This window comes from Sminthopsis crassicaudata, chromosome 5 (assembly GCF_048593235.1).
Source record: "Sminthopsis crassicaudata isolate SCR6 chromosome 5, ASM4859323v1, whole genome shotgun sequence".
NCBI classification, from domain to species: domain Eukaryota; kingdom Metazoa; phylum Chordata; class Mammalia; order Dasyuromorphia; family Dasyuridae; genus Sminthopsis; species Sminthopsis crassicaudata.
The window spans coordinates 302385046-302411718 of record NC_133621.1 but is presented as its reverse complement, the minus strand read 5'-3'; the positions used below and the strand labels follow the sequence as shown (position 1 = coordinate 302411718).

Genomic DNA, 26673 nt, shown 5'->3' with positions numbered 1-26673 from the left:
AAGAGACTCATTGACTTGCACATCTTGGGGCCCAACGAGGCCATGGAGTCCCCATTTGTGGGAAATGCCTCTGAGATTGGGGACTCCTCACTCATGGCTACCCAGAGGGATCCCGGGCTGCTTGGGGGACAACAAACGAACATTGAGGAACTAGACCCTCCTCCACAAAGTCGGTGGCCAGCCCTGGTACAGTGAGCTCCAAGGGCTCCCTAACACCTCCAAGCCAAAATAGCCCCTCCCCACTTTGGCACTGAACAACCGGCTCCCTCCTATCCTGGTCACCTTCACACACAATGTGCCTTCTCACCTCCAAGCTTTTGAACCACTCACTCCCTCCTGGAATGCCTTCCCCTTTACCCACCTCCGGGAAGGCCTGAATTCAAGCACTTCCTGACCCACCTACTTTCCCCTACCGACTCCCTGCTTTAAACAAATTTCATCACACACACACACACACACACACACACACACACACACACACACACACACACACACACACACACACACACACACTACTTTGGACCCATTTGAATAAAAGCTCCTCGAAGGCAGAGATTTTCTTACTTTCCATCATAGCCCTGATACTTAGCACAGTGCCTGGCATCTAATAAATGCTTATTGACTGATTTCTGCAATAACTTCAGAAATTTTACCCACCATGCACCTCCTTTGTGTCTCCTTGGTCTAGCCCAGCTGTTCGTTTTAATTTTCTTCAGTACCGTTTCTACTTCTTTATGCAGCATTTTGGGGACTGGAGGAGTCCAGTGTGGGAGCTCTGCTGTTATTGATGAAGGGAAGGAAAATCTTAAAAGATCTTTTCCATTTTTCATCTTCTCTTCTGATTTTCTCTGTCTTATTTGGATCTCTCCCTAAGCTTTCTATCCCCTTTGCTTCCCTGCCTCCCCCCCCACACATCTTAATGTTTTCTGTGACTTTTAATTTTCTATTGCAAGATTTAATCCATGAATTAGGGGGGGGGTTACCCTTTTTGTGTGTCCTGCTTCTCTCTGGCAGACTTGTGGAGCCTTTGGACACCTCAGAACCCAAAATGCTCAAAATAAAGTCCCTAGGATGACAAAGGAAGCCGGTTATATTGAAATATAGTTTTAAATTTTAAACGTTTCATAGGCCCTAGGCTAAGAACGCCTGATTTAAACCAAGGTTGCTTTCAGCTGCGATCCATCTCTGGTTGGGACCACTGGCCCTGGCTGGCCAAGGTTGTTTGCACTGACACTTGATTCATGTAGGATAAAATAGGAAAAAGTGAATTCCTAAGTCAATATCTGTTCCTTTGTCCATTTCCTGGTATGGTCATGTTGTCTAAACAGGAGCTGCCCGAGTTACTCGCCACGGTTTCTCCCTTTTGTTCTGTTTTGATGTCCGTTTTCCCCTTTGTTCTAACAAGTCCATGTTCTTGCTGTACAGACAGCCAGTGATTCAGGTAAAAGGCCGCTTCCTGTCAGAACGCAGTTCTTTTCATGTTCTGTGGCACATTCGGCGCTCCGTACGGCCAGTGCCTCCAGAGAGGCGGGCAGCTTCTTAGTCTGCGAGCCTCTCGTCCCTTCTGGGCTTCCCTCTCCTCCTTGTTGGCGCGTGGACCGCATAGGGAGGGGTGCCATAGCTGAAAGGCCTGTCCAATCCAGTAAACATAAGGTGCCTACTGTGTGCCGAATGCTGGGGCTACAATGAATAGACAGTTTCTGACTTCAAAGAGATCACAACAAAAGGGGGAGGGGAGGAGACCATACCCCCAAGCAGGCAGGGGGCCATCTTGTCCCATAAAGTGAGAATCAGGGGGAACAGCAAAAGTGGGGTGAGTGGGAAAGTGCCAAAAAGGCAGGCGCTGGGAGGAGTGGGGTATTCCACGCTAGTCCTCCACCCGCAGGAGAGAGGAGGCTGGCGAAGGTCAGGGCCCCGCTTAGCAGCTTGGACTTGAGATCCAGAGATGAGTTTATCCTGGGGAGCCGAGATCAGGCAGGACGGCAAATGCGGAAATGCCCGGGTAAATTTTAATTTTAAAATGTCCTGATTTAAAAAAAAAAAAAAAAAAAAAAAAAAGTGGAATGGAATCTAAAAATAAGAGACCAAAGGATCTGACTTTCGTTTCTAACAATACTCTAAAACATTATTAAAGATTCTCTTTCATCTAGAAAAAGAAAGAGGGAGGCAGCTGGGGGGCACAGTGGGTAGAGCGCTGACTCTGGATTCAGGAGGACCCGAGTTCAAATTTGATTCTGGACAAGTGATTTAACCCTGATTACAGGAAGGAGGGAAGGAAGGAAAGAAGGAAGGGAGCGAGGGAGGGAGGAAGGAAGAAAGAAAGGAAGGAAGGAAGGAAGAAAGGAAGGAAGGAAGGGAGCGAGGGAGGGAGGGAGGGAGGGAAGAAGGAAAGGAGGGAGGGAGGAAGGAAGGGAGGGAGGAAGGAAAGGAGGGAGGGAGGGAGGAAGGGAGGGAGGAAGGGCAGGAGGGGGGAGAGAGGGAGGGAGGGAGGGAGGAAGGGAGGAAGGAAAGGAGGGAGGGAGGGAGGGAGGAAGGGAGGGAGGGAGGAAGGGAGGGAGGAAGGGAGGGAGGAAAGGAGGAGGGAGGGAGGAAGGGAGGGAGGAAGAGAGGAAGGGAGGGAGGGAGGGGGGAGGGAGGGAGGGAGGAAGGAAGAGAGGGAGGGAGGAAGGAAGGGAGGGAGGGAGGGAGGGAGGGAGGAAGGGAAGGGGGGGGAAGGGAAGGGGGAGGGAGGAGGGGGGAGGGAGGGAGGGGGGGAGGAGGGAGGGAGGGAGGAAGGAATGAAGGAAGGGAAGGAGGGGGGAGAGAGGGAGGGAGGGAGGAAGAGAGGAAGGGAAGGAGGGAGGAGGGAGGGAGGGAGGAAGGGAGGGAGGGAGGGGGGGAGGGAGGGAGGAATGAGGAAGGGAAGGAGGGGGGGGGGAGGAAGGAAGGGAAGGAGGGGGGGGAGAGGGAGGGAGGGAGGAAGGGAGGGAAGGAGGGGGGAGAGAGGGAGGGAGAGAGGAAGGAGGGAGGGAGGGAGGAGGGGGGGAAGGGAGGGAGGGAGAAAGAGTAGCTGGGATTTTACAAAGACATCACTTCTCCATAAGAGGCTCATTGTCTCTCTCTCTCTCTGTCCCCCCTCCATCCCCCACCGTTTCCCTTTCTCGGGGGGTTATTAGACTAATAGATCAAAGGAATGTGGCAGACACAGTTTACGTAGATTTTAGCAAAGACTGCTTCGGGGTCTCTCCGACAAGCCGGAGAGAGGCTGGTCCACGAGGGCAGGAACCAGTGTGTGCGCCCCGCGCTCCCGGCTTTAGAGCTGACCAATACCCGGGGCCAAGGGGGATCTGAGCGCCGAGAGGGATCGCCTCCGAGCTCCGTTCGAGGCGCACTAGCGCAGCAGCCCCCACGAGGGCCGGCTCCCAGCCCCGGGTTCCGTAGAGGCAGGGGCCGCCCCCATTCTTACTCGGTGTCCCTCGGGCAGGCAGCCTGCTGAACCCTGGGAAGCCCTTCTCAGAGGCAGGCTGCAGTAAACAGGATCCTGGAGGAAACCGGTTATGTTGCAATCGTTCTCCCAAAATTCTAAAACAAAAGACCGCACAAGCCAAGATGAAAGCGTTTGCAGAGTCATGCCCGTGGGGGAGGGGAAGGGGCGGGACCTCGGCGACGAGCCGCCCCAAACCCTGACCTGGAGGTGTAGACGGGCCAAACCCTGACCTGGAGGTGTAGACGGGCCAAAGCCGGACCTCGAGGTGTGTAGACGGGCCAAACCATGACCTGGAGGTGTAGACGGGCCAAAGCCGGACCTCGAGGTGTAGACGGACCAAAGCCGGACCTCGAGGTGTAGACGGGCCAAAGCCGGACCTCGAGGTGTAGACGGGCCAAAGCCGGACCTCGAGGTGTGTAGACGGGCCAAAGCCGGACCTCGAGGTGTAGACGGGCCAAAGCCGGACCTCGAGGTGTAGACGGGCCAAACCCGGACCTGGCGGTGTAGACCCGCAGGAAAGGGGAGAGGGGGGCGGGGAAGCAGCTCGGGACCAGCCCACCCTATTGCAGCCGGGCGAGAGTGAAAGGGACTGGTAACGAGAACACCTGTCTGCGAGTTAATTAGCAAGAATGACTGTTATAATCTCCCGCCCCGGCGGTAATTGGAGGGTTTTATTACTCAAATGAACTTGGGGACGGTCTCCGGAGCTCGGGAGCGGGAAGGAGCGGGGAGCCGGGCTCCGGCCCCGCGGGGGGGGGGGGGGGGGGGCCGCGACGAACGCGACTCCGAGCAGCGAAGGCTGGGGTTTGCGCGTGCTTTTAATCTCATTAGGTTGTTTATTTAACCGTGACCGCGGAGGTTTAATGACTGCGTCCGGAAGGAGGCGGCTCCCGCAGCAGTGACAGCCCCCCCCAAGTTCCGAGGCCCGGGGGGGACGCGCCGGCCTCGAGCCCCGGGAGCTAGGACTGCGGGCAAGAGATCAGTCCGGAAGTCTCTGGTGGAGGGAGTTAGGGTGGCGGCCGCCAGGGGGCGCCGGAGCGCGCCGGGAAAACCGAAGCTCAAACCCACCCTCGGACAGCGGCGGGGCTGAAGCGCTGCCTGCCTCGGTTTCCCCAGAAGTAGAACGAGGCTAATCGTTGCCCCTCCCCCCGCGGAGGTTGTGGGAACAAAGGGGATCATGTGGGTAAAGCGCTTCTCACGGACTGCGCGCGCGCAGTAGCCGCTGTAAAAAGGCGGCGTGGCGCAGTGGTTAGAGCTGAGTTGACTCTGGCCTCAGACACATCACTTCCTGTCCGTGTGACCCCGGGCGAGTCACTTACCCCCAATGACCTCAGCTAAAAAAAAGAGGCTGATTAGGTCCTCGGCGCCTCGGGTATCTGGGCCTCCCCACGCTAGAACTCTCGGCAGCCTGGGACCGCCCCCCCCCCCCCCCCCCCCCCCCCCCGCTGTCTCTGTGGAGCTCTCGGAAACCAGGTCCGCACCGCGGGCTAAGAGAGGAGCAGCTGAGCCACGCCCCGCCCCGCCCCGCCCCCAGCTCCCCGGGACCCTCCCCGGCGCTCCCGGGCTCCCCGCCGCCCGCCCCTTTGTGCGCCCGCCGACTGCCGGACTGCTGCTCCGGGCCCTCCGGGGAGCCGTCCTGTCCGTCAGCCTCTATCGGCTCGCCGGAGCGCCCGCCCCCGCCCACCCGCGGGAAGGAGCCCGAGCCCGAGAGCCGGGGAAGAAAAAGGAGGGGGCTGTGCAGAGGAGCGGCAGCCGAAGGCGCTGGGGGTGTCGGGGCGGAGAGGAGAGCTGGGCCACCCCACTGTGTGCCAGGCTGGGAGCTGGCGCTGCTCCTTCGAGGACGTGGGGTGCTGCTGGACCGAGTTTGCTGGGCTCCAGCGGTCGGGAGGGGGAGCCTCGGGCGGGACACGGGCAGACGGAGGCGTCCCCCATGCATTGCAGGCCCCGCCCCCCATCCTCATCTGCCCCCGGTCACCAGCCCGATCTGGAAGTGGGCAGCCGCTTCCTGAGGAGGCCGCGGCATTTTTTTTGGCTGAGGCACTTGGGGTTAAGTGACTCGACCAGGGTCACACAGCTTGGAGATGTTAAGTGTCTGAGGCCAGATTTGAACTCTGGGGTCCTGAATTCAGGGCTGGTGCTCCATCCACTGCGCCCCCTGGCTGCTCCAGTGAGGAGTCCTTTAGACTCTTTCAAAGTCGGCTGGGCAGAAGGAAAGGCTGCCTAGCAATTGGAGCTGGCCGGGAAGCTGAGGGAGCTACCGTGAGAGGTAGTGAGCTCCCCATCCGCAGAGGTCTTTAAGCAGAGTCCTAGACTGAGTGAGGGATTTAATTTTTTTTTTAAGCTTTTTATTTTCAGAACATAGGCATGGAGAGTTTCAACATTCAGCCTTGCAAAACCCGGTGTTCCAAATGGTTCCCGTCCCTCCCCCCCCAGGGGCAAGTGATCCAATATGTCAAACATGTGCAATTCCTCTACACAGGTTTGCACAACTATCTTGTTGCACAAGAAAAATCAGATCAAAAAGGGAAAAAATGGGAAAGAAAACAATGAAGAGAGTGAAAGCGCTGTGTTATGGTCCACACTCCCTTCCCCCAGGCCTCTCTCTGAGTGTAGCTGGTTCTGTCCATCACTGATGGGGCTGGTCTGGTTCATCTCGTTGTTGGAGAGGGCCTCGTCCATCAGAATGGATCATCATACAGTATGGTTGACGTATGTAATGATCTCCTGGTCCTGCTCACTTCCCTCAGCATCAGTTCCTGTCAATCTCTCCAGGCCTTTCTGAAATCCTCCTGCTGGTCATTTCTTACAGAACAATCATATTCCATAACGTTCATGTACCACGACTTATTCAGCCATCATCCAACTGATGGGCAGTTTCTGGCTGCCAACAAACACTTCCTGCGCATCCGGGTCCCTTTCCCCTTTCTCTTGACCTCTTGGGGGGATGGCAGACCCAGCGGAGGGGGGGGGGGGTTGAGGGACGATTGGACCCGGAGCTGAACCCATTTCCCTGCATCTGGTCAACAGTATGGCCCTGCCTGAACAAAGAGGGCGTGGAGGTTCCCCTCTGAGATCTCTAGGAACCCAGCGCTCCCTAGAGCCCTGCACGTAGCCCTCCTCCTGCCGAAGCTCCGTTTCCTAACTTACCTGGGGGTGGCGGGGGCAGCATGGCATGCTGGGTGGAGCAGCCTAGCTCTCTGACTTGGCAGAGATACTGGAGAGGATGGCCACTTCCTTTTCCGGCTCATTTTACAGATGAGGAAACTGAGGCAGGCAGGGCCCCCCAGCTAGTGAGAGTGTGGCTGAGGTTGGATTTGTACTCAGCTCTTCCTGACTCCAGGCCCGTGCTCTGCCCCCTGCCCTGCCTAGCTGCCCTAAGCAGGAAGTTCAGGGTTTGGATCCTGCCAGATTTGCCACTTACCACCTGGGTCCGGCCAAGGCACTCCTCCCTTCCTCCGAGTTTCCTTCTCTGTAAAATGAATAAGCCGGACTCTAAGGTTCCTCCCACCCCCAAATCTGCGACCTCTTGTGGATTCCACTCAGTCCAGTCCAAACAGGATTAATGAAACTTTACCTGTGGCCCTGGGCTCAGTGCCGGAGTCAGAAGGGAGAAATCAATCCGGATCTGCTACAGGAAAAGGGGTCTCTATGGCATACTAGAGGGGGGAGGCTAAGGAGGCAGGGAAGGCTTCCTGGAGGTGGCAGCCCAGCCCAAGCTTCTGGGAAGAGGAGGGAGGAGGAGGAGGAGGAGGAGAAGGAGGAAGAGGAAGAGAAAGAGGAGGAGGAGGAGGAGAAGGAGGAGGAGGAGGAAGAGGAGGAGGAAGAGAAAGAGGAGAAGGAGGAGGAGAAGGAGGAAGAGGAGGAGGAGGAAGAGAAAGAGGAGGAGGAGAAGAAGGAGGAAGAGAAGGAGGAGGAGGAGGAGGAAGGGGGGAGAACACCTTCTGGGGAAGGGGAACAGCTAGCATGTGTAGATCAGCCCATTAAGCCAAGCGTGCCCAGCCACCTCCTTTGCACTGACAGTAATTAAACGTTTCTCTGCTCACTTAATTGAGGCTGTGATGGCTCTGAATCAGACATCCGCCTGGTGGTTCCCGCTAAGGTAGCAGCCAAGTGGGTCAGACCAACGTGCAGCAGGGCCACCAAGGCTCGTGGAATCCCACTGGCTCGGCCACCAGTTTGCTGCAGGCTTTGGTCCCTTCCCTCCCGGAGACTCAGTTTCCTTCTCTGCAAAGGATTGAGGGAAAAGAGAAAGCTCTCATCTGGCCTGGGAAAGTTTCTTAGAGCAGGCTGGTGGGTCTCTAAAGTTCATTTGAATGACAGGATTTATGTTGATGAGATCATTAGAAAGCAAGCTCCCTGAGGGCAAGGGCTGCAGACTTTGGTCTGAAAATACCCAGGGCTTTCTCTGATTTTTGTAAAATGACTGTCACTTTTCCAAAGGGGTTGTTTTCTTTCCGTGTGGGAGTGAGAGCTAGTTCTTATGGGAGAATAGGTTGTGTTTTGTCTCTTTTCCTTTGGGATTATCAGTATCTGAACTTTGCTCTCTCCAGAGATTTTATTTGAGCTGTTCTTTTGATGAGTAAATTAGGGGTTGGACCTTTGTGAGCAAAAAAAACCAAGATAGAATACTGCTGTGTTCTATGGCATTGTCCAGTTGTCAGGGCTACATTTAAAAAAAAAAAAAATTACCATTTTTTAAAATTAAAAAATAAAATATTTGTATTTAACTTATACTTTAACATATTTAACATGTCAACCTGCCATCTGGGGGAAGGGGTGAGTGGAAGGAAGGGAAAAGTTGGAATAAAAGGTTTTGCAATTGTCAAAGCTGAAAAATTACCCATGCATATATTTGGTAAATAAAAAGCTATAATAAAAAAAAAATTTTAAAAAGATACTGAAAAAAATAAAAATAAAATAAAATATTTTAATTCCCCTACATTAAGGGAAGATAATACACTTACATTGTATAATAGTTTATAAATAAAGTTTGACACTTTATTACCAATTTTTAAAAAAAGACAAATACCCAATGCTTTTCACTATATATATATTTCACTACATATATTGATTTGCTTCTATTTTCAATGTGAAGGAGGTGGGGAGACAGAGAAGAGGAAGGAAGGGAAAGAAACTCCAAGTTTTGTTTTTTTTTTTAATTGTTAAAAAATGTTTTTACACATGATAGGGAGAAAATAAAATGCTAAGTAAAATTTTAAAAAAGATAAATGGATACATGACTTAGATTGAGAGATATAAGAAAAACAGAAGAACATGGAACATAGTATTTGTCAGATTTATGGACAAGTGAATAATTTATGAATAAACAAGAGACAAAGCAAAGTTAGGCATAAAATGGATAATTCCAATTACATGAAATTTTAAAAAGATTTTGTACAAATAAAGCAAATGTCTTTGAGATCTGAAGGAAAATAGGAAATTGTGGGGGAAATTTATAGTTCCTCAAATCTCAAATATATAAAGAACTCTATCAGATCTATAAGAATACAAGTCATTTCCCAATTGATAACTGGTCAGAGGATATAAACAGGCAGTTTTCCAATAAAGAAATCAAAACAATTTACATATATATTATATATGTTATAAATAATATATATATGGATATGTATATATATGTATATATATATAGTCATGTGAAAATGATCTAAATCATTATTCGTTAAAGAAATGCAAATTAAAACAACTTGAGATAACATTTTACACTTATTGGATTGACTAAAATATTTGATGGGAAAAGTGATCAGTGTTGGACAAGATGTGGAAAAATTGAAACACTGATTCATGGTTGGTGGAACTGATTCAATTATTTTGAAAAGCAATCTGGAATTAAACCCAGAGTTATTAAACTACCTCGATCCATTGACTCAGCCACAAAACTAAAAATATATTAACAGTTGTCAGAATTGTCAACAACTAATGACCAACTGTAAGTGTTCCGAATCACTGATAGTAATTAATAAAAATAATTTTTGTTGCTGAAAAAATAAATACCTAGTGCTTAGCACTGACTGAAATACTGAGTAGAATCCTGGAAATGAACTCAGGAAGTCATGATGGTAATGTCGTCTCAGATCTTTACCAGCTGTGGGAGTTTAGACAAGTCACCTTTTTGGGGCCTCAGGGGTTATATTTGATTTATAAGATTCCTTCTAATTCTAACCAACTTATGACAGCCTCCATCTAACACATAGTAGGTGCTTAATAAATGATTACTTGGTTGATTGATTCTGAAATACAGATCTGTGAGGAGGTAACATATTAAGCCAGAAGCTGGGGAAGTCTATATGGAGAATGGAGCCCAGCATGGGAACAGGGGCTGGCCCTTTAAGAACAAAGAGCTTAGACTGGTGAACTGGGACCAAGTAAACAAAGAGATGCTGAAAAAACAGCAGCTTGCTGCTGGGGACACCATTGACCTGTATAGACACAGTGTAGACTTCTGCAAACCTTTTGACTTTGGCCCCTCTGTCCCAAGGCCCAACTTGGCCTCGTGGGTCAAAGCAGCAGGGTGTGGTGTGGTAGATCTGGGAGACTGTTCAGAACCTGATTCCAACACTTCCTCCCTCTGTGACTTTGAATTCACTTAGCCACTGAGCCTTTAAGATGGAACTGTCACGTTCCAGCTGATCAATGATGGACAGAAACAGCTACACCCAGAGAAGGAACACTGGGAATTGAGTGTAACATGTTTGCACTATTGTCTATCTACCCAGGTTACTTTTACCTTTGGAATCCAATTCTTACAGTGCACAAGAAATTTGTTTTTATACACATGTATTGTATCTAGGTTATACTGTAACACATTTAATATGTATGGGATTTCCTGTCATCTAGGGGAGGGAGTGGAGGGAGGGAGGGGAAAATTTGGAAAAGTGAATACAAGGGATAATGTAAAAAAAAAAAAAATTACCCATGCATATGTACTGTCAAAGAAAAATTATAACTATACAATTAATTAAAAAAAAAAAAAGATGGAACTGTCACTACTTCTCAAATTACAATTTCTCAAATGTTACCTACTTCTCAAGGCTTAAAAAAGACCTGAAAGATGGTCATGTTCCAGACTATTAACCTCATGGGACCCAGCCCCAAATCATTAATAACAAAAGAAATACAAGGAGGTTCTCTCACTTTTCCTCACACTCCAGAAAATTGTCAGAAATGACAAAAGATGCAAATTGTGTTGATAGGGATGTTGAAAGTGAGGCACACCTGTGCATGGTTGGTGGAGCTATGCAGCAGCCCAACTATGATGGAAAGTTCTTTGGAATTATGCAAATGCTGGCCAGGACGCATACTCTCTGCCCCAGAGAGCCTACTATTGGATGCAGAAATCCCTGGAGGTCAAAGAGAGAGGAAAGGTCCTGGCAAACTCTTCTGGAGACACCCTGTTTCCCAGAGCTGGGGCCCGCCTTGCCTTAACAACAATCCTTTGTGCTCTGGAGGACCTCACCTGTGGCAAAGTGTATTGACCTGAGTAGCGTTCACTAAGGGAGCTCCAATTCCCAGGGATCTGAAAGTCAGAAGCAGGTGATTCATTACACCTTTTCATGCTCCTAATCCCTGGTTTTTGTTATGGCTAAGTGAATCAAATAGGACTGCCCCCTGACGCTAACTCTGGTTCTACACCCTTCTGAGAGACAATCAACTGCAGATTGTTCCCACAGGCCCCAGGAGTGCCTGCATTGAACCCACATGAGAACTGCTAAAAAAGACTTAAGAATGATCGCGTCGTGTATATAAGACCTGGCCTTGTCCAGCATGTTAGATCCTTCTTAAGAAGGGGAACGTCTGCTTGCAAGCTTGTGTTCCCTGTCTCCCACCCGCTCTCCTTGGCTGATCCCAGTCCAATTAGGAGTCCCCTATGTACCCAAATAGATATAGCAGAAATCAAGAACAATATCTTTACAGCTTGGGAAACTGAGACCAGAGAGAAAGAACTTGACCAATCTCCCAGAAACAGTGAGCAGTAAAGCCCAAATGAAAACTCAGAACCTCAGCCTTCAAAAACCTAATTCTATGTCTTTCCACTAAGACTTCTGCTTCAGCACCTTGTTAGTATAAAAAGAGCTATGGAAATGTGGGGTCTCATTCCCTGAGATTTCAGCCAGAACCCGTCTTGATCACTCTGTGATCCTGGTCAAGTTATTGGACATTTCCAAGCCTCCGTTTCCTCTTCTGTAAAATTGTCACAATAATACCCCTGGTCCCTCCCTCACAGGTTGTGGTGGGGATCAGTAAGAAGATGCATGTGAAGCCCTCTGCCAACTCTAAAGTGCCACAGAAATGCCAGCTGTAGTCGAGATGCTTGTGTGTTGGGGTCTGGACCTCTCCTGGGGGATTGTGGGCATCGAGTGAGCCAAACCGACTCCACTTGTGCCTCAGTGCTGGAGCTAGCTCAGATCTCTTTCTGTTCAATTACGAGGCTGGTCCAATTTCTGTCTTGGGAGAAAACTTTATTCAATTATGGGAATTGGGAGAAAATCTGATTCCATTGTTTGAACCTAGCCCTATGTGACTGAGCAGCCAGACCACCGTTACTTGTTGCTTAGAGACCAGATTTGGTTAATGCTCAGCCCAGAGGACTCAGGTTATGCTGACCAGAAACCCGGTCACATCTAAAGACTGACAGAGGGAATTTTCTCACAGTTATGTATCTCAAGCAGCTCCTGTCTCATCTGAAAACTGGTCCCTGGCTTGGCCAATTAACCAACTATCGTTTCCCTGTTCCTTTGATTGAATGCAGACACTTGGGGGCAGTGGGACACTTCTTTTTCTCATTTCAGGGAACTGTTCTTGTTCACTCTCCTCCTTCCAACTTGAACTCCAGTTGGAAATCAGATTACCTAATTTTTTTGCCTTAGTTTATATCCTGTTTATTGTTTTCTTTTTTCCCTTTTTTTTTTTCTTTTTCTTTTCTTTTTTTTTCTTTTTTTTTTCTTTTTTTTTCTTTTTTTGGCAATTGTGGTTAAATGATTTGTCCAGAGTCACAAAGCTAGGAAGTGTTAAGTGTTTGAGGTCAGATTTGAACTGAAATGCCCCTGACTTCAGAGCTGATGCTCTATCCACTTCACCCCCTAGTTTCCCCCTATTTTTTTTTTAATGCATAAAAATCCTTCTCCTATATTTGGATCCAATGCCTAGATGAAAGGGCCTGGGTGTACTTAACCACTCAGCCTCAGTTTCTTCACCTGTAAAATATGGGGGTTGCACTCAATTGTCTCTAGGTATTTCTGATCTGATCTACCCCCTCCACTTCCCCAAGACTCTTCTCTTCAACTAGTCCTGAATGTATGATCTAGGTTAGATGCTTGTCTGGACCAGGAAGTGGGACCCAGGGCAGGATATTTCAATTAGCAGGGACCTGGGTCTGGAGGGCCAAAGACTTCTAGGAGAAGAAAAGAGCAGTTCCTCAACCAGGGCTGACCAGACCCAGGATTTTGTGAACTTTTTTAACTGACATTTTGTGTTCTATGTGCTAAATCAGTGGTTCCAAAACTCTTGTTCTCTGTATTTATAATATTAAAAATATTAAAGCTCTGTTCAAAAAGTGTTTGGTTTGTGGGCTATATTCATAGATCTTTACCATATTTGATATAAAAATTAATTTTGAAATTGTAGATTCTCTAAAAAGGTTTTAGAGACTCTCTCCCTCTCTCCTCCTTCCCCTTTCCTCCCCCTTACGATTCTCTGGAGCACACTTTGGGAACCATTGCTCTAAGCAAGAGTGAGTTTCCAGGCCCTGTCTGTATTCTAAGCTATAAAAGCCCTGAATCACAGATTGAGAGAATTGGAAGGGACCTGGACCATCTAGTCCAAACCAGACCCAAAAGAAGGCTTCTCTTTTTAACATACCTACCCCAGCAGTTGTCCAGCCTCTGCATGGACCAGGGGGAACCTGGGAGTACCACCCATCTCCCACCTAATCCACTTTAGAGCAGCTCTCTGGGTGTCTCTCTTTGTGTTTATATCCTGTTTATTGTTTTCTTCCCCCCCCCCTTTTTTTTAGGCAATTGTGGTTAAATGATTTACTCAGAGTTACACAGCCAGGAAGTGTTAAGTGTGTGAGGCCAGATTTGAACTCTCTCTGTTGTTGTCTCTATCTCTCTGTGTCTCTGTCTCTTCTCTATCTCTGTGTGTCTCTACCTCTCTGTGTCTCTGTCTCTTTCTGTCTCTCTCTGTTGTTGTCTCTATCTCTGTCTCTTCTCTATCTCTCTGTGTCTCTGTGTCTCTGTCTCTTTCTGTCTCTCTCTGTCTCTGTCTCTCTGTGTCTCTGTCTTGTCTGTCTCTGTGTGTCTCTCTCTCTCTTCTCTCTCTCTCTCCTCCCCCTCTCTTTCTTCTCTCTCTGTCTCTCTTCTCTCTCTCTTGTTCTCTCTTTTCATAAATTGGATCTTGTGAAATCCACTTTCCCCACCCCCTTCTCACTTCTGTCCTCCGGGGACAAAAAGATCCAGGGCGGCCCAGGGCTGCAATATCTAGAGCCTTGGCCTGGAAAGCAGGGCTCCTGGGACTGGCCGTTCTCTCTCTGAGCTGCTCCGAGGCCTAGGCCGAGAAGTTTACGGAAAAGATGCGGAGAAGGAAGACCTTTGCCGGGAGGGAGCGGAAGGTGCGCTGTCCATGGTACCAGGCTGCCCACAAGACGCTTAACGGCTGTTGGGTCAACGCAATCGCTCCGAGCGCTGCCCGCGGGGGCTGGAGACGCTTTGTGACTCCCGCCCCCCCACACCCTGCCGTAGGGGACACGCGGAGAATTGTCCCCATTTTACAGAGAGGTTCAGCGAGGCTCCCCCAGGGAGGAGGCGTCAGAGTCAAGGAACGCAGGGCCCCCTTGCCTCCCAGCACAGAGACCTCTGGGACAAAATTAAGTCCCTCATTCTGTCTGGAAGTTTTTCCAGCAGCTGCAACTTCCAAGACTCCTCCCCCTTTTAAGAGGAGCCGGACTCGGATTGGGGGGAGGAGGGGAGGAGTTATCATTTGGGGAGGAGCCCGGCCAAGAACTCTGTCCGCTGGAGCGGGAGCGAAGAAGAGGGGGAAGAGGAGAAGGGGAGACAGCTCGGGCTGACGGGGAAGCATCATGGCCCTTGGGACTCAGCTCCTCTGCAGGGACTCCCTGACCACCGTCCTCTTGGCTCTCACTGTCTTCTTGCTCCTTTTGGAGATCTCCAGACGGTGGCGGAGGCCCCCCCGCTACCCCCCGGGTCCCACCCCGATCCCCCTGCTGGGCAACATACTCCAGTTAGACTTTGACAATCTCCACGAATGCTTCCGACGGGTAAGGGGGCCTGGCGGGGCGGGGCGGGACTGGCAGGAGAGCCCAAGCCCCGTGCCCACCCGGGCCCGTGGAGATCGGGCCCCGCCCTCCAGGCTCCCGGAGCCTCACGGGCAGCTACTTACGGCCCGAGCCTGGAAGCCTAGAAACTTAGTGTTCCCCGCAGAGTTGAGCCCGGCCTCCAGCTCCTCCCGCACCCTCTGGCTTCCGCTCCGGGGTGCCCGAGACTGCAAGGTCCACTTGTGCCCCGACCCTGAGCTCGGGCTGCCTCTGCCGCGGGCCCGGGACTCGTCACGCCCTCTCCCCACCCCCACTCACTCTCCCCTTCCACCCCCTGGCTCAGCGCCTCCCCCCCCTGAGCCGCTGCCAACTGGCCTCCCTGCTCCCAGCCTCTCCCCGCTCCGGTCCTGCCAAAACGCGCCCATAATCTCCCTCATGCGCGGCTCTCCCGCTCCAGAAGTGCCAGAGCCCCTCCGGGCGGGGCTGAGGCTGAAAGCCTCGGCCTCCCTCTGCAGCCTCCCCCCTCTCTCCTGTCCGCGCCCCAAGCAGCCTCCATGGAGGGGGAGGGCAGGGACAGTGCCCCGGCAGCCACATTAACTCCATGCTGGCTTCTAAGAGCCTCCAGCTCGGAATCCCAGCCTGTGAATGGCTCCAACAGCTGCGGGTGACGTCGGGAGCCCGGCCCTGAGTGTAATTGCTGAGGGGGGGGCGGGGCTGGTCGCCTCTTCCGACTCGCATGGGCAAGTTAGTGGGCATCCCCTGCTCCTTCTCTCCTGGCTCTGGGGCTCCCCCAGTTTCTGGGGGCCAGGACTCAGAACCCTGGCCTGGTGACTCCTGGTCAGCACGGTGCAAGGAGCCCCGCCCCCTCACTCTGCCTGCGACCCCCCTTCCCTCCACAGCTTCGGGGGAAGTTTGGGGACGTCTTTAGCCTCCAGATGGCCTTCACCCCTGTAGTGGTGCTAAATGGCCCGGCTGCTGTTCGAGAGGCTTTGGTGCAGAAGTCTGAGGATACTTCGGACAGGCCGCCCTCCCCCGTCTACAGCCACCTGGGCTTTGGACCCAACGCCAGAGGCAAGTCACTTTCCCTCAGCCCGTGTCCCCGGGCATCCTCCGCCAGCAGTCACCCTCTCTGTCCTCAAAGGCAACTTTTAGTCATGCTCAGAAGTCATCCAGCTCACCCCTCTTACTGTTCAGAGGAGGAAACCGAGGCCCAGAGAAGCTAACTCTCTGGGAGCTTGTGCTTAGCCAACATCCTGGGGAGGGGGCGCCTCACATTCAGTAATAAAGGAGCTCAGTGTGGACTGGAGTGATCCAGGAGGGCTTCCGAGAGGAGGCAGGGCTTCAGCTATCCCTGAAAGAATGAGCAGGTCTGGAAGTGAACCATGAGCTACTGCAGGAAGCAGTCTGAGCAAAGGTAAAATAGAAATTGGTTACAAGGGTCAGTGTTGAAAAATTACCCATGTATATGCTTTGTAAAAAGTTAAAAAGAGAGAGAAGGAGGGAGGGAAAGAGAAAGAAAGAAAGAAAGAAAGAAAGAAAGAAAGAAAGAAAGAAAGAAAGAAAGAAAGAAAGAAAGAAAGAAAGAAAGAAAGAAAGAAAGAAAGAAAGAAAGAAAGAAAGAAAGAAAGAAAGAAAGAAAGAAAGGAAGGAAGGAAGGAAGGAAAAAAGAAAAGAAAGAAGAAAGAAAGGAAGGAGAAAAGAAAGAAAGAAAGAAAGAAAGAAAGAAAGAAAGAAAGAAAGAAAGAAAGAAAGAAAGAAAGAAAGAAAGAAAGAAGAAAGAAAGGAAGGAAGGAGAAAAGAAAGAAAGAAGGAAGGAAGGAAAAAAGAAAAGAAAAGAAAGAAAAAAGAAAGAAAGGAAGGAAGGAAGGAAGGAAGGAAGGAAGGAAGGAAGGAAGGAAGGAAGGAAGGAAGGAAGGAAGGAAGGAAGGAAGGAAGGAAAAGAAAAAGAAAAAAATAGAAATTGGGTAGTAAACACCCCAGCCAGTCCTGGGGGAGAGGCTCTTTTCCCTACCTGGACTTGGTCCAGCTGTTGGTACAAAAGTAAAAATAAGCTATAAACTGATTCCTGCCCAGGACTGGTCTAAAGTCCCTCTTGGATCTATCGATCAGCCCTTTGGCCTCTTGTCCCAGCCTTGAGCAAAGGGGTCTCTTGCTGTCTTCCTGACTAACTCTTCTATTCCAAAACTTCTCCTCTCTCCTCCAGCCTCCCATGCCTCACCCTTCCCCTGCTCAGAGGAGAACCTTGCTTCATATTTAGTGTATGAGAACATTCTCAGAGAGGTCTCCCAGACATCTTCCCCCATTGTCTCTTCCTTCTTTGTCTCAGGAAGACAGGGTCCTTCTCCTTGCCAAGGCAAATCCCTGGGCCCTCTGGATCTCATCCCCTCCCATCTTCTCCAGCTGCTTGGCCCCGTCCCCGCTATTTCCTCTCTACTGGCTCCCTTCCTGCTTCCTACAAACACTCCCCTGCTTCCTCCATCCTTGGAAGAACCTCAGCTGATCCAGTCTTCCCTGCTCTCCGCCTGCCGCTAACATCCTAAGAGCTTACACCTCCCTCCTTCCTTTTCTCTCACTCTTTTTAACTCTTTACCAACTGGTTTCCAACCCCATCAGAGTGGTCTATGATCTCTTTTTTTATTGCAATATTCACTTTATTATGATACTCTTTAGAACTGAGCCCATAATTTCTCCTTTTTAGAAAACTTTTTATTTTCTATTCTTTCTTTCTTTTTTTCTTTCTTTCTTTCTTTCTTTTTCTCCTTCCTTTCTTTCTTCTTTCTTTTCTTTTTTCCTTCCTTCCTTCCTTCGTTCCTTTCTTTCTTTCTTTCTTCCTTCCTTCCTTCCTTCCTTCCTTCCTTCCTTCCTTCCTTCCTTCCTTCCTTTCTTTCTTATATGAACAGGTAATTTTTCAATTTTGACTTTTGCATAGCCTCATGTTCCAGATTTTCCCCTCCTTTTCCCCGTCCCCTCCCCTAAATGGCAAACAATCCAATATAGGTTATACATGTTAAAATATATATTAAACCTTCCTGTCTTGTTGAGGGAACCACCATCCTCCCAAACCCCCAGGGCCACCGGGACTGTCCAAATAACCCTCCTGTCCACTGAGGCTGTCCAAATCATCTCCTATTGGTTGCCCCACCTCCAGTCCCTTTGGAGGTTCCCTCTTGTCTCCGGCATCCAATACAACATCCTCTGTCTGCATCCTCCATAGCAAGGCCTTGCGGGTTTCATGCACGTTCCTCCCCTTCGCTGACAGTGACAGTGCTGGCAGCTAGCTCGCTATGTCCCTTGTGCACCGCTTCCCAGCCCCATGCCTTGGAAGGGGCTCTCCCACATCTGGAGGACCTTCCCTCCTCCCTTCCGCCTCCACTTCTCTAGAGACGGCTCCAATCCCATTTCCCAGGACCCTCTGCGGGAGGCCACCTTGCATCAGAAGGTGTCTCCTACTTTGTATTTGCGCCTCATTTTCCCCAGGAGGATGCAAGCTCTCTGGGACCATGTTTTTACCTTTTATTTGCTTTCCCGTTTCGGGCCCAGCGAGCAAACTAAACTCACCGATCCAGCTGCTTCTTCCCACCAGGTGTGGTACTGGCCAGGTACGGGGAAGCCTGGAAGGAGCAGAGGAGGTTCTCCCTGACCACGCTGAGGAACTTTGGGCTGGGAAAGCAGTCCCTGGAGGAGTGGGTGACCAATGAGGCAAAGTTTCTCTGCTCTGCCTTTGCCTCCAAGGAAGGTGGGTCTGCGCCCCCCTGGGAGAGACAGAACTAGCAACTATTCCTGCTGGGCTGGCGCTGAGGGAAGTGGAAACCCACAGGGATGGGGGAAGGGGGATAGGGACGTCCTTTGAGCTCAACTGGAGGTAACTCAGGAAAAAGAAAAAGGAGGTGTTCCGAACTTGGGGCCGAGTCCACTTGCTTCTAGACTCCTAAAGGACCGGTCCTAATAGCACTTCTAAATTTCAGCACCTTGTGGCAAAGCCCTGTTGACCTACCCCTGTCTGCACCACAGCAGGGACAGACAAGTCACAGAACTGGAAGGGCTGTGGGGAACGGGGCAGCGGGGTGAGGCTCTGGGATCTCGACCTCCCGCTTCCCTTTCCCTCCACCTTGCCTCTCCCCACAGGAAGCCCCTTTGATCCCCGATCTCTCCTGAGCTTCTCGGTCACCAATGTGATCTCCTCTCTGACATATGGCAAGCGGTTCAGCTACGACGACCCGAAGCTGCACAAGCTGCTGGACCTTCTGGAGGCCAGCCTGAAGGAGGACATGGGCCTGATGCGGGAGGTAACCTGCAGCCCCGTCCCCTCCTGCAGCCCCGGGGATGGTAGCCAGCAGGCAGGGCTGGCCATGACCCCCGGCTCCCCGTTCAGGTGCTCAATGAGTTCCCGGCTCTCCTCCACATCCCCGGGATGGCCCAGAGGTATTTCGGAGCCCAGAGGGCCATCTTTGACATGCTGGATGAATTCTTAGAGGAGCACAAGAAAACCCTGGACCCGGCTCAACCCCGGGACCTGACTGACTCCTTCCTGATGGAGATAGAGAAGGTGACGGCTCGGGCCCCAGGAGGGCCGCGAGGGGCCACGCGGCTGGGCAGGAGGGCGGGCAGAAAGGCTCCCCCAGCCCCCCGGCCCCGCAGCCTCCCTGATTCCCTCTTTCCTCTAGGTTAAAAAGATCCCAGGGAGCAGTTTCAACTTCGAAAACCTCCGCATGGTCACCGGTGACCTGTTCTTCGCGGGCATGGCAACCACTGCGACCACCCTCCAGTGGGCTCTGCTGCTCCTGCTCCGCCATCCCGACGTCCAGAGTGAGCCCTGGGAGGCTGGGGAGGGAGGGAGGGGGTCTGCTTCTGAGCCAAGCTAAGGTCTGGGACCCGGCAGAGCTCCCCCAGGGGACTGAGGGCTTTCCAAGGCAGGGGGATTCAGGGAGGGCAGCCCCCAGACCTTAGGGAGCCCACCACTGGCTCCCCAGAGAAATCAGGAGACCCAGAGCTGACCTTGGAGAAACAGGATATGGGACGGAGAATGGGAAGAAACCCTAGAAATCTCAAATCCAGCTGCCTCATTTGTACAGATGAAGAAAGAGGCTCAGAGTCAAAAAATATTTTCATTTTAGTCCGACGGTGTGATTTCAGTCACGGAGCACGCTCCTGGTGAGAGTGACCTTGACCTCTTACAGGTCGGCCATTGGCTGACCAGAGGCAGAACTCGAATGCAGGTCTCACTGGTCTGAAGCCGGTTTTCTCTTAACCGCAGCACACTTCCCGTTACGTGGCAGACAGCAGCCCTGTTTGGTGGCCCCGTGCTCATCCCAGTCCCACTCCCCAGAGGAGGTGGCCCTGAGCAGGGAGGGTCAGCGAGAGATTCTTGGCCGGAGCTCTCAGCCCGAGCCCCCGCTGGCGTGTACCCCCCAGCACATACGCGCAACTTGTGTCGTTAGCGTCCAAGAATCATTTACCTCGGGAGGGGGACGGGAGCAGTGGGGGGAAGCCGCAAAGACCGGACATCGGGAACAACGGTTCCTAACTGCAAGAGCGGCTCCCAAGTGGGATGAGCCTCCTTCCGGGCAGGGCCAGGGGAGTGGAGGGGCCTGGAGGAGAGATGCTGTGCAGGTGCCCGCCGGGGCAAACCCCTGTCAGACATGGGAGAGGCCCCATTGCATTCTCACCCAACAGCCGGGACTTTGAGGACCCCACGGAGAATCCCACGTCCGTATCTAGCCTCGCCCTCCGGCTGGCATTGGGATAGCCCTCCGGGGTGTGCCTGGGGCTTCTTGTCCACTCAGTCTAGTGCTCTCGGTGCCCTTGGCACAGGGGAAGTCACAGAGGAAGACTGACTTTCTTAACGCCAGGGCCTGTGCCCTCTCCCCTGGGCCACTTTTGGTGCCACAAACACTTCCTAACTCGAGCTGTCCCAAAGTGCACTTGGCTCGTCTTGGGGGTAGTGAGATCCCCGCTCCTGGAGATACCAAACACACGCAAGAGAGGGGCTCCCCGGCTAGCACACCAAGACGCCTCTTAGGTCCCTGGCAGCCAGCAACAGCCATTGCTTACCTTTCACAGGGAAAGTGCTAAGGGCTGGGGATATGAATGGCACTTCCTTTCTGAGGAAACGGGGGATAGTCCCAAGAAGGTTCGTGCCCCGTGACCCTCAATGCCTGAGCAGGAAGAGGCCGTAGAGACCGTCCAGTCATCTTGTAGACCATAGAGGTCAAGTTCACGCAGCTCTTTAGAGCTGGGGTCTAAGTGAAGTCCCCCCTCTCTGGGGGCGGCTCCACAACCACCATCTCCTCAGTCTCACCTTCACTGGTCTCTCCAGAAAAGGTCCAGGAGGAAGTAGACCGAGTGATTGGCCGGAACCGGAAACCAACCATGAAGGACCAGGCCCACATGCCATTCACCAATGCCGTGATACACGAAATCCAGCGCTTCTCAGATATTATCCCCCTGGGTATCCCACACATGACAAGTCGGGACACTGAGCTCCAAGGCTTCTTCATCCCAAAGGTACCTTTGGGGTCTTCATCCCAGCCTCTGGGACCTGGAGAGGGAGGCCGAGGGCAAGGCCAGCCAGGTTAGAAGCCCTGCTTTCTTATGTGAACCCCGGTTTCTTAGTCTGAAAAATGAGGGGATAGGAATAGTTGGCATCTGAGTTCCTGCCTAACCCTAATCCCCCTCCCAGCTCTGACATCCCCTGTTCTAGGCTCCCTCCCAGCCCTACCACCCCCTGTTCTAAGCTCCCTCCCAGCTCTGACATCCCCTGTTCTAAGTTCCCTCCCAGCTCTGACACACCCTGTTCTAAGCCTCCTCCCAGCTCTGACATCCCCTGTTCTAGGCTCCCTCCCAGCCCTGACACCCCCTGTTCTAAGCTCCCTCCCAACTCTGACATCCCCTGTTCTAGGCTCCCTCCCAGCCCTACCACCCCCTGTTCTAAGCTCCCTCCCAGCTCTGACATCCCCTGTTCTAGGCTTCCTCCCAGCTCTGACATCCCCTGTTCTAAGCCTCCTCCCAGCTCTGACATCCCCTGTTCTAGGCTCCCTCCCAGCCCTGACACCCCCTGTTCTAAGCTCCCTCCCAGCTCTGACATCCCCTGTTCTAAGCTCCCTCCCAGCTCTGACATCCCCTGTTCTAGACTCCCTCCCAGCTCTGACATCCCCTGTTCTAAGGTCCCTCCCAGCTCTGACATCCCCTGTTCTAAGCTCCCTCCCAGCTCTGACATCCCCTGTTCTAAGGTCCCTCCCAGCTCTGACATCCCCTGTTCTAGGCTCCGTCCCAGCTCTGACACCCCCTGTTCTAGGCTCCGTCCCAGCTCTGACACCCCCTGTTCTAAGGTCCCTCCCAGCTCTGACATTCCCTGTTCTAGGCTCCGTCCCAGCTCTGACACCCCCTGTTCTAGGCTCCCTCCCAGCCCTGACACCCCCTGTTCTAAGCTCCCTCCCAGCTCTGACATCCCCTGTTCTAAGCTCCCTCCCAGCTCTGACATCCCCTGTTCTAGACTCCCTCCCAGCTCTGACATCCCCTGTTCTAAGGTCCCTCCCAGCTCTGACATCCCCTGTTCTAGGCTCCGTCCCAGCTCTGACACCCCCTGTTCTAAGGTCCCTCCCAGCTCTGACATCCCCTGTTCTAAGCTCCCTCCCAGCTCTGACATCCCCTGTTCTAAGGTCCCTCCCAGCTCTGACATCCCCTGTTCTAGGCTCCGTCCCAGCTCTGACACCCCCTGTTCTAAGGTCCCTCCCAGCTCTGACATTCCCTGTTCTAAGGTCCCTCCCAGCTCTGACATCCCCTGTTCTAAGGTCCCTCCCAGCTCTGACATCCCCTGTTCTAGGCTCCCTCCTAGCTCTGACACCCCCTGTTCTAAGCTCCCTCCCAGCTCTGACATCCCCTGTTCTAGGCTCCGTCCCAGCTCTGACACCCCCTGTTCTAAGCTCCCTCCCAGCTCTGACATCCCCTGTTCTAAGCTCCCTCCCAGCTCTGACATCCCCTGTTCTAAGCTCCCTCCCAGCCCTGACATCCCCTGTTCTAGGCTCCCTCCCGGCTCTGACCCACCCTGTTCTAAGACTCTCCAGCTCTGACATCCCCTGTTCTAGGCTCCCTGCCAGCTCTGACACCCCCTGTTCTAAGACTCTCCAGCTCTGACACCCCCTGTTCTAAGCTCCCTCCCAGCTCTGACATGCCCTGTTCTAAGCTCCCTCCCAGCTCTGACATCCCCTGTTCTAGACTCCCTCCCAGCTCTGACATCCCCTGTTCTAAGGTCCCTCCCAGCTCTGACATCCCCTGTTCTAGGCTCCGTCCCAGCTCTGACACCCTCTGTTCTAAGGTCCCTCCCAGCTCTGACATCCCCTGTTCTAAGCTCCCTCCCAGCTCTGACATCCCCTGTTCTAAGGTCCCTCCCAGCTCTGACATCCCCTGTTCTAGGCTCCGTCCCAGCCCTGACACCCCCTGTTCTAAGCTCCCTCCCAGCTCTGACATCCCCTGTTCTAAGCTCCCTCCCAGCTCTAATATCCCCTGTTCTAGGCTCCCTCCCAGTTCTGACATCCCCTGTTCTAGGCTCCCTCCCGGCTCTGACATCCTCTGTTCTAGGCTCCCTCCCAGCCCTGACACCCCCTGTTCTAAGCTTCCTCCCAGCTCTGACATCCCCTGTTCTAGGCTCCCTCCCGGCTCTGACATCCCCTGTTCTAAGCTCCCTCCCAGCTCTGACATCCCCTGTTCTAAGCTCCCTCCCAGCTCTGACATCCCCTGTTCTAAGACTCTCCAGCTCTGACACCCCCTATCCCAAGGCCCCCCTCCTTTCTAATTCAGTGAGCTTCATTAGGGTCAGAGAGGACTCCTCTCAGGATGGGGAGGCCACGAAGGTTCCGTGGGTCTGTGGAGAAGAAAGGGAGGCCAGGAGGCCCAGACTCACAGACCTTTCCTGGGGCTGCGCTTTAGGGGACCACCATGATCCTCAACCTGAGCTCAGTGCTGAAGGACGAATCCACCTGGGATCGGCCTTACCAGTTCCACCCCGAGCACTTCCTGGATGCAGAAGGCCACTTTGTGAAGCGGGAAGCCTTCATCCCCTTCTCTGCAGGTACGGGCAGGAGGTGGGGAACGGCCGCCTTAGGGAAGCGCTCTCACTGCTTGTAGAGGTTTGCATTCAGACCCTGGCGCCCACTCAGCCGGCGGCCTGGCCCGGCCTGGTGGCCCCGGTGGAGCCGCTCCTGCTTGCCCAGCCGGACCACCGGGCTGTGGGGACAGTCCTAGAGAAACAGGACTTGGAGCTGACCCAGCAGAGGGAGCTCTGCACCAAACATTGTACCCACCTCTCCTCCTCCTCCGTGACCATGGGATGCAGCTGTGGCCGTGGATTAGGGGAGACAGGACACCCGGAGGTGAAACCAGAGCCATCCTGGACATCCTGGCCCGGGGGCAAAGGCAGCCGAGGGTCTTGAGTCAGCGAGCCCTGGGAGAGGCGATCCAGCTGCGAGAGCAGCCGGCCCAGAAGGGGCTGATCTGTCCCTTCTCCTCTTCCCAGAATCCTCTAGCCCGTTCCCTTTGGAGCCTAGCTCCAACCCCCCCCCCCCCCCCAGGAGACTAGCCATGCCCAGGCTAGCGATCTCCAGGGTGCGGGGAGGAAAGTGCACGCTTGCTCTCCTTGGAGCCCGGAAGTGAGCCCAGCTGGCCCCCCACGGTTAGGGCTCTGCTGCAAGTATGTGACATCAACAAAATTCTAGGGGGCCGGGGACCTCCACTGAGGCTGGGGAGGAGGAGGATTTCGATAAGCAGGAAATATCTGGATGGAGGCGGGGCAAACCTTGATCTTAGAGGGGCCTGACCGTCCGTGCTCCTCATTTTGCAGATGAGGAAACCGAGGCACTGACTTAGACAACTAGGAAGCAGAAGAGGCAGGATTGGAACCTAGGATCTCTGAGTCCAAAAGCAATGTGCCTTCTACTGCTCCCTATTCCCAAGTGCTCCTCAAAGCAATCTCTAAGCCGTAGGATCAGAGCAAACGACTGAGTTTTTGGCTCCATTCTCAGTCTTCCCAAGCCCAGACTAGGCCGCTGCAGTCATCTTCCACAGGGACGCTCTTGCCCACTGCTAAAATAAGCCCAAGGAGGACTCGAGAGCCAGAACCAGGCGAGGACGAGGGAGCTGGGGTGAGGAGGAGAGGGGCTCCGAACATGTTCTCCGGGGCGATCTTGAATAAGCCTGTCCTTAACAGGACCGGGGAATTTCTCTAACGCCTACAATTTGGGCTTCCAAGGAGGAGGAAGTAGGAAAAGAGGAGGCGGCGGAGACTATAGAGAGTGTGTTCTTTATAGAGTTTAAAAAACAAGATCTTTGATAAGTTTCTTGGACCATTTAAAGCTTGTCAAGGGTCGGGGCAGCCGGGTGGCGCAATGGAAAGAACACTCAGGAGGACCCGAGTTCAAATCCGGTGTCAGACACTTCACACTTCCTAGCCCTGTGACCTTGGGCCAGTCACTTAACCCCAAGTGCCTCAGGAAAGGAAGGAAAAAAAAAGAAGTCAAGGGCACCAACCCTGCCTCTGTAAGCAGCTTCCTTCCCTCCCCATTCCCGCTATTTTAAATGGGATTCAGTCTGCAAAAACAAACTTCTCAACAACTTTTTGGTTTTGTGGCATAAAATGAGGCCCTCGGGTCAGCCTGGGACAGGAAAGAGCGCTGAGACAGTGGGGGTAATGGAAAGGCAGCATCAGAGAGCCTGGGTTTAAATCCTTGGTCAGTCTTTCCTGTCCATGTGATCTTGGGCAAGCCAGATTGGGCCCCCGTTGCCTTATTTCTGAGGGAATTAGAAAGGGGGGCTCAGGGGCCAGCCAGCTCCTTTGACTTGGAGCCCTGGTTTTTTCACTTGAGTTACCTGTGGTTCCGTTTCCTCACCTAAAATCTGAAGGCCGGCCCTGGTTTCTCAAGTCCCTTCCACCCTCAAACATAGCTTTATGACTTTGAATCTCAGCCCTGATGCTAATAGCGTGACCTTGAGCAAATGCAATGTGGCTACCTCAGTTTCCTCATCGGTAAAATGGAGGAGCTTGGACTTTGTGGCTGGATCTCAATAGGTGTTCCTTTCTGAGGGTTAAGCAGGAGCAGCAGGGTGGGGGGTGGGCCTCAGCCCGGGAGACAGGGTTTCTGGGCTACCCCGCTTCTCACGCTCCTCTCTCCTCTGCAGGGCGCCGAGTGTGCCTGGGGGAGCCACTGGCCAGGATGGAACTGTTCCTCTTCTTCACCTGCATGCTGCAGGACTTCACCTTTGTCCTGCCCGAGGGGCACTCCCCACCCAGTGAGAAGGCCCATATCTCATTTATCTTGAGGCCTCAGCCCTTCCAACTCTGCGCTGTACCCAGATAGGAGGGCCGGCGGCCAAGGATCTCACGCGCCCTGCCCTGTGCCCGTGCCCTTTGTTACTCCCCTTTGGCCACCCTGGCTCCTATTCTTTACCTATACCCCTGTCCTGGCGGGCTGAGGGATCATGTCACTGACATCCCGGGGAGTAAACCTTCTCAGCTCTCGAACCTCCTGCCTTTGAATTTTGTGGGCACTGGAGGAGGACCCCGGCCAGTATTACCACGTGGGACCGTCCGTGCATTTAGGGCTGGGATACACGCCGGGGAGATCGCTTAGTCACAGCTCCCTCGTTTTCTAGGGTAGGAAACTAGAAAGTTTGATCAAGACCACGGCGAGTGTCCGAACCAGCCACGACTGCTGCCTCCAAAGCCCGTGCTCTGCCTCCCAAGCCTGTCAGTGAAATGAGGGGGCTGGACTAAACGACTCTCGGGCTGCTTTTCCCACCCACTGGTAGCTAACAGCAGAGGGGCTATTCCCCACAGAACCCCCACTTACGGGCCTCCGACGGCCGTCAGCAAGCCCTGGATATCGCCCAACAACATTTGCCAACACGGGGGGAGTAGCGGGGGGTT

At 52.8% G+C, this 26673-nt stretch overlaps 1 protein-coding gene across 1 annotated transcript; it reads left to right on the top strand.

Moving 5' to 3' along the window:
• Window positions 1–14484: 14484 nt before the first annotated feature.
• On the top strand, window positions 14485–26268 carry CYP2D6 (cytochrome P450 family 2 subfamily D member 6). Its single transcript, XM_074271860.1, has 9 exons — window positions 14485–14759; window positions 15656–15827; window positions 18340–18492; window positions 18882–19042; window positions 19129–19302; window positions 19421–19562; window positions 21073–21260; window positions 23682–23823; window positions 25926–26268. Exons 1-9 carry the CDS (start codon window positions 14562–14564, stop codon window positions 26102–26104), a joined length of 1509 nt encoding a protein of 502 aa, XP_074127961.1. The 5' UTR covers window positions 14485–14561; the 3' UTR covers window positions 26105–26268.
• The last annotated feature ends 405 nt before the right edge of the window (window positions 26269–26673 follow it).

Excerpts from the sequence above, each read along its gene's own strand:
- CYP2D6 (XM_074271860.1), top strand. The coding sequence starts at position 14,562 with ATGGCCCTTGGGACTCAGCTCCTCTGCAGGGACTCCCTGACCACCGTC. Across the intron at positions 19,043-19,128 it reads ACATGGGCCTGATGCGGGAG|GTGCTCAATGAGTTCCCGGC; the intron begins GTAACCTGCAGC and ends CTCCCCGTTCAG. Across the intron at positions 19,563-21,072 it reads CCGCCATCCCGACGTCCAGA|AAAAGGTCCAGGAGGAAGTA; the intron begins GTGAGCCCTGGG and ends TGGTCTCTCCAG.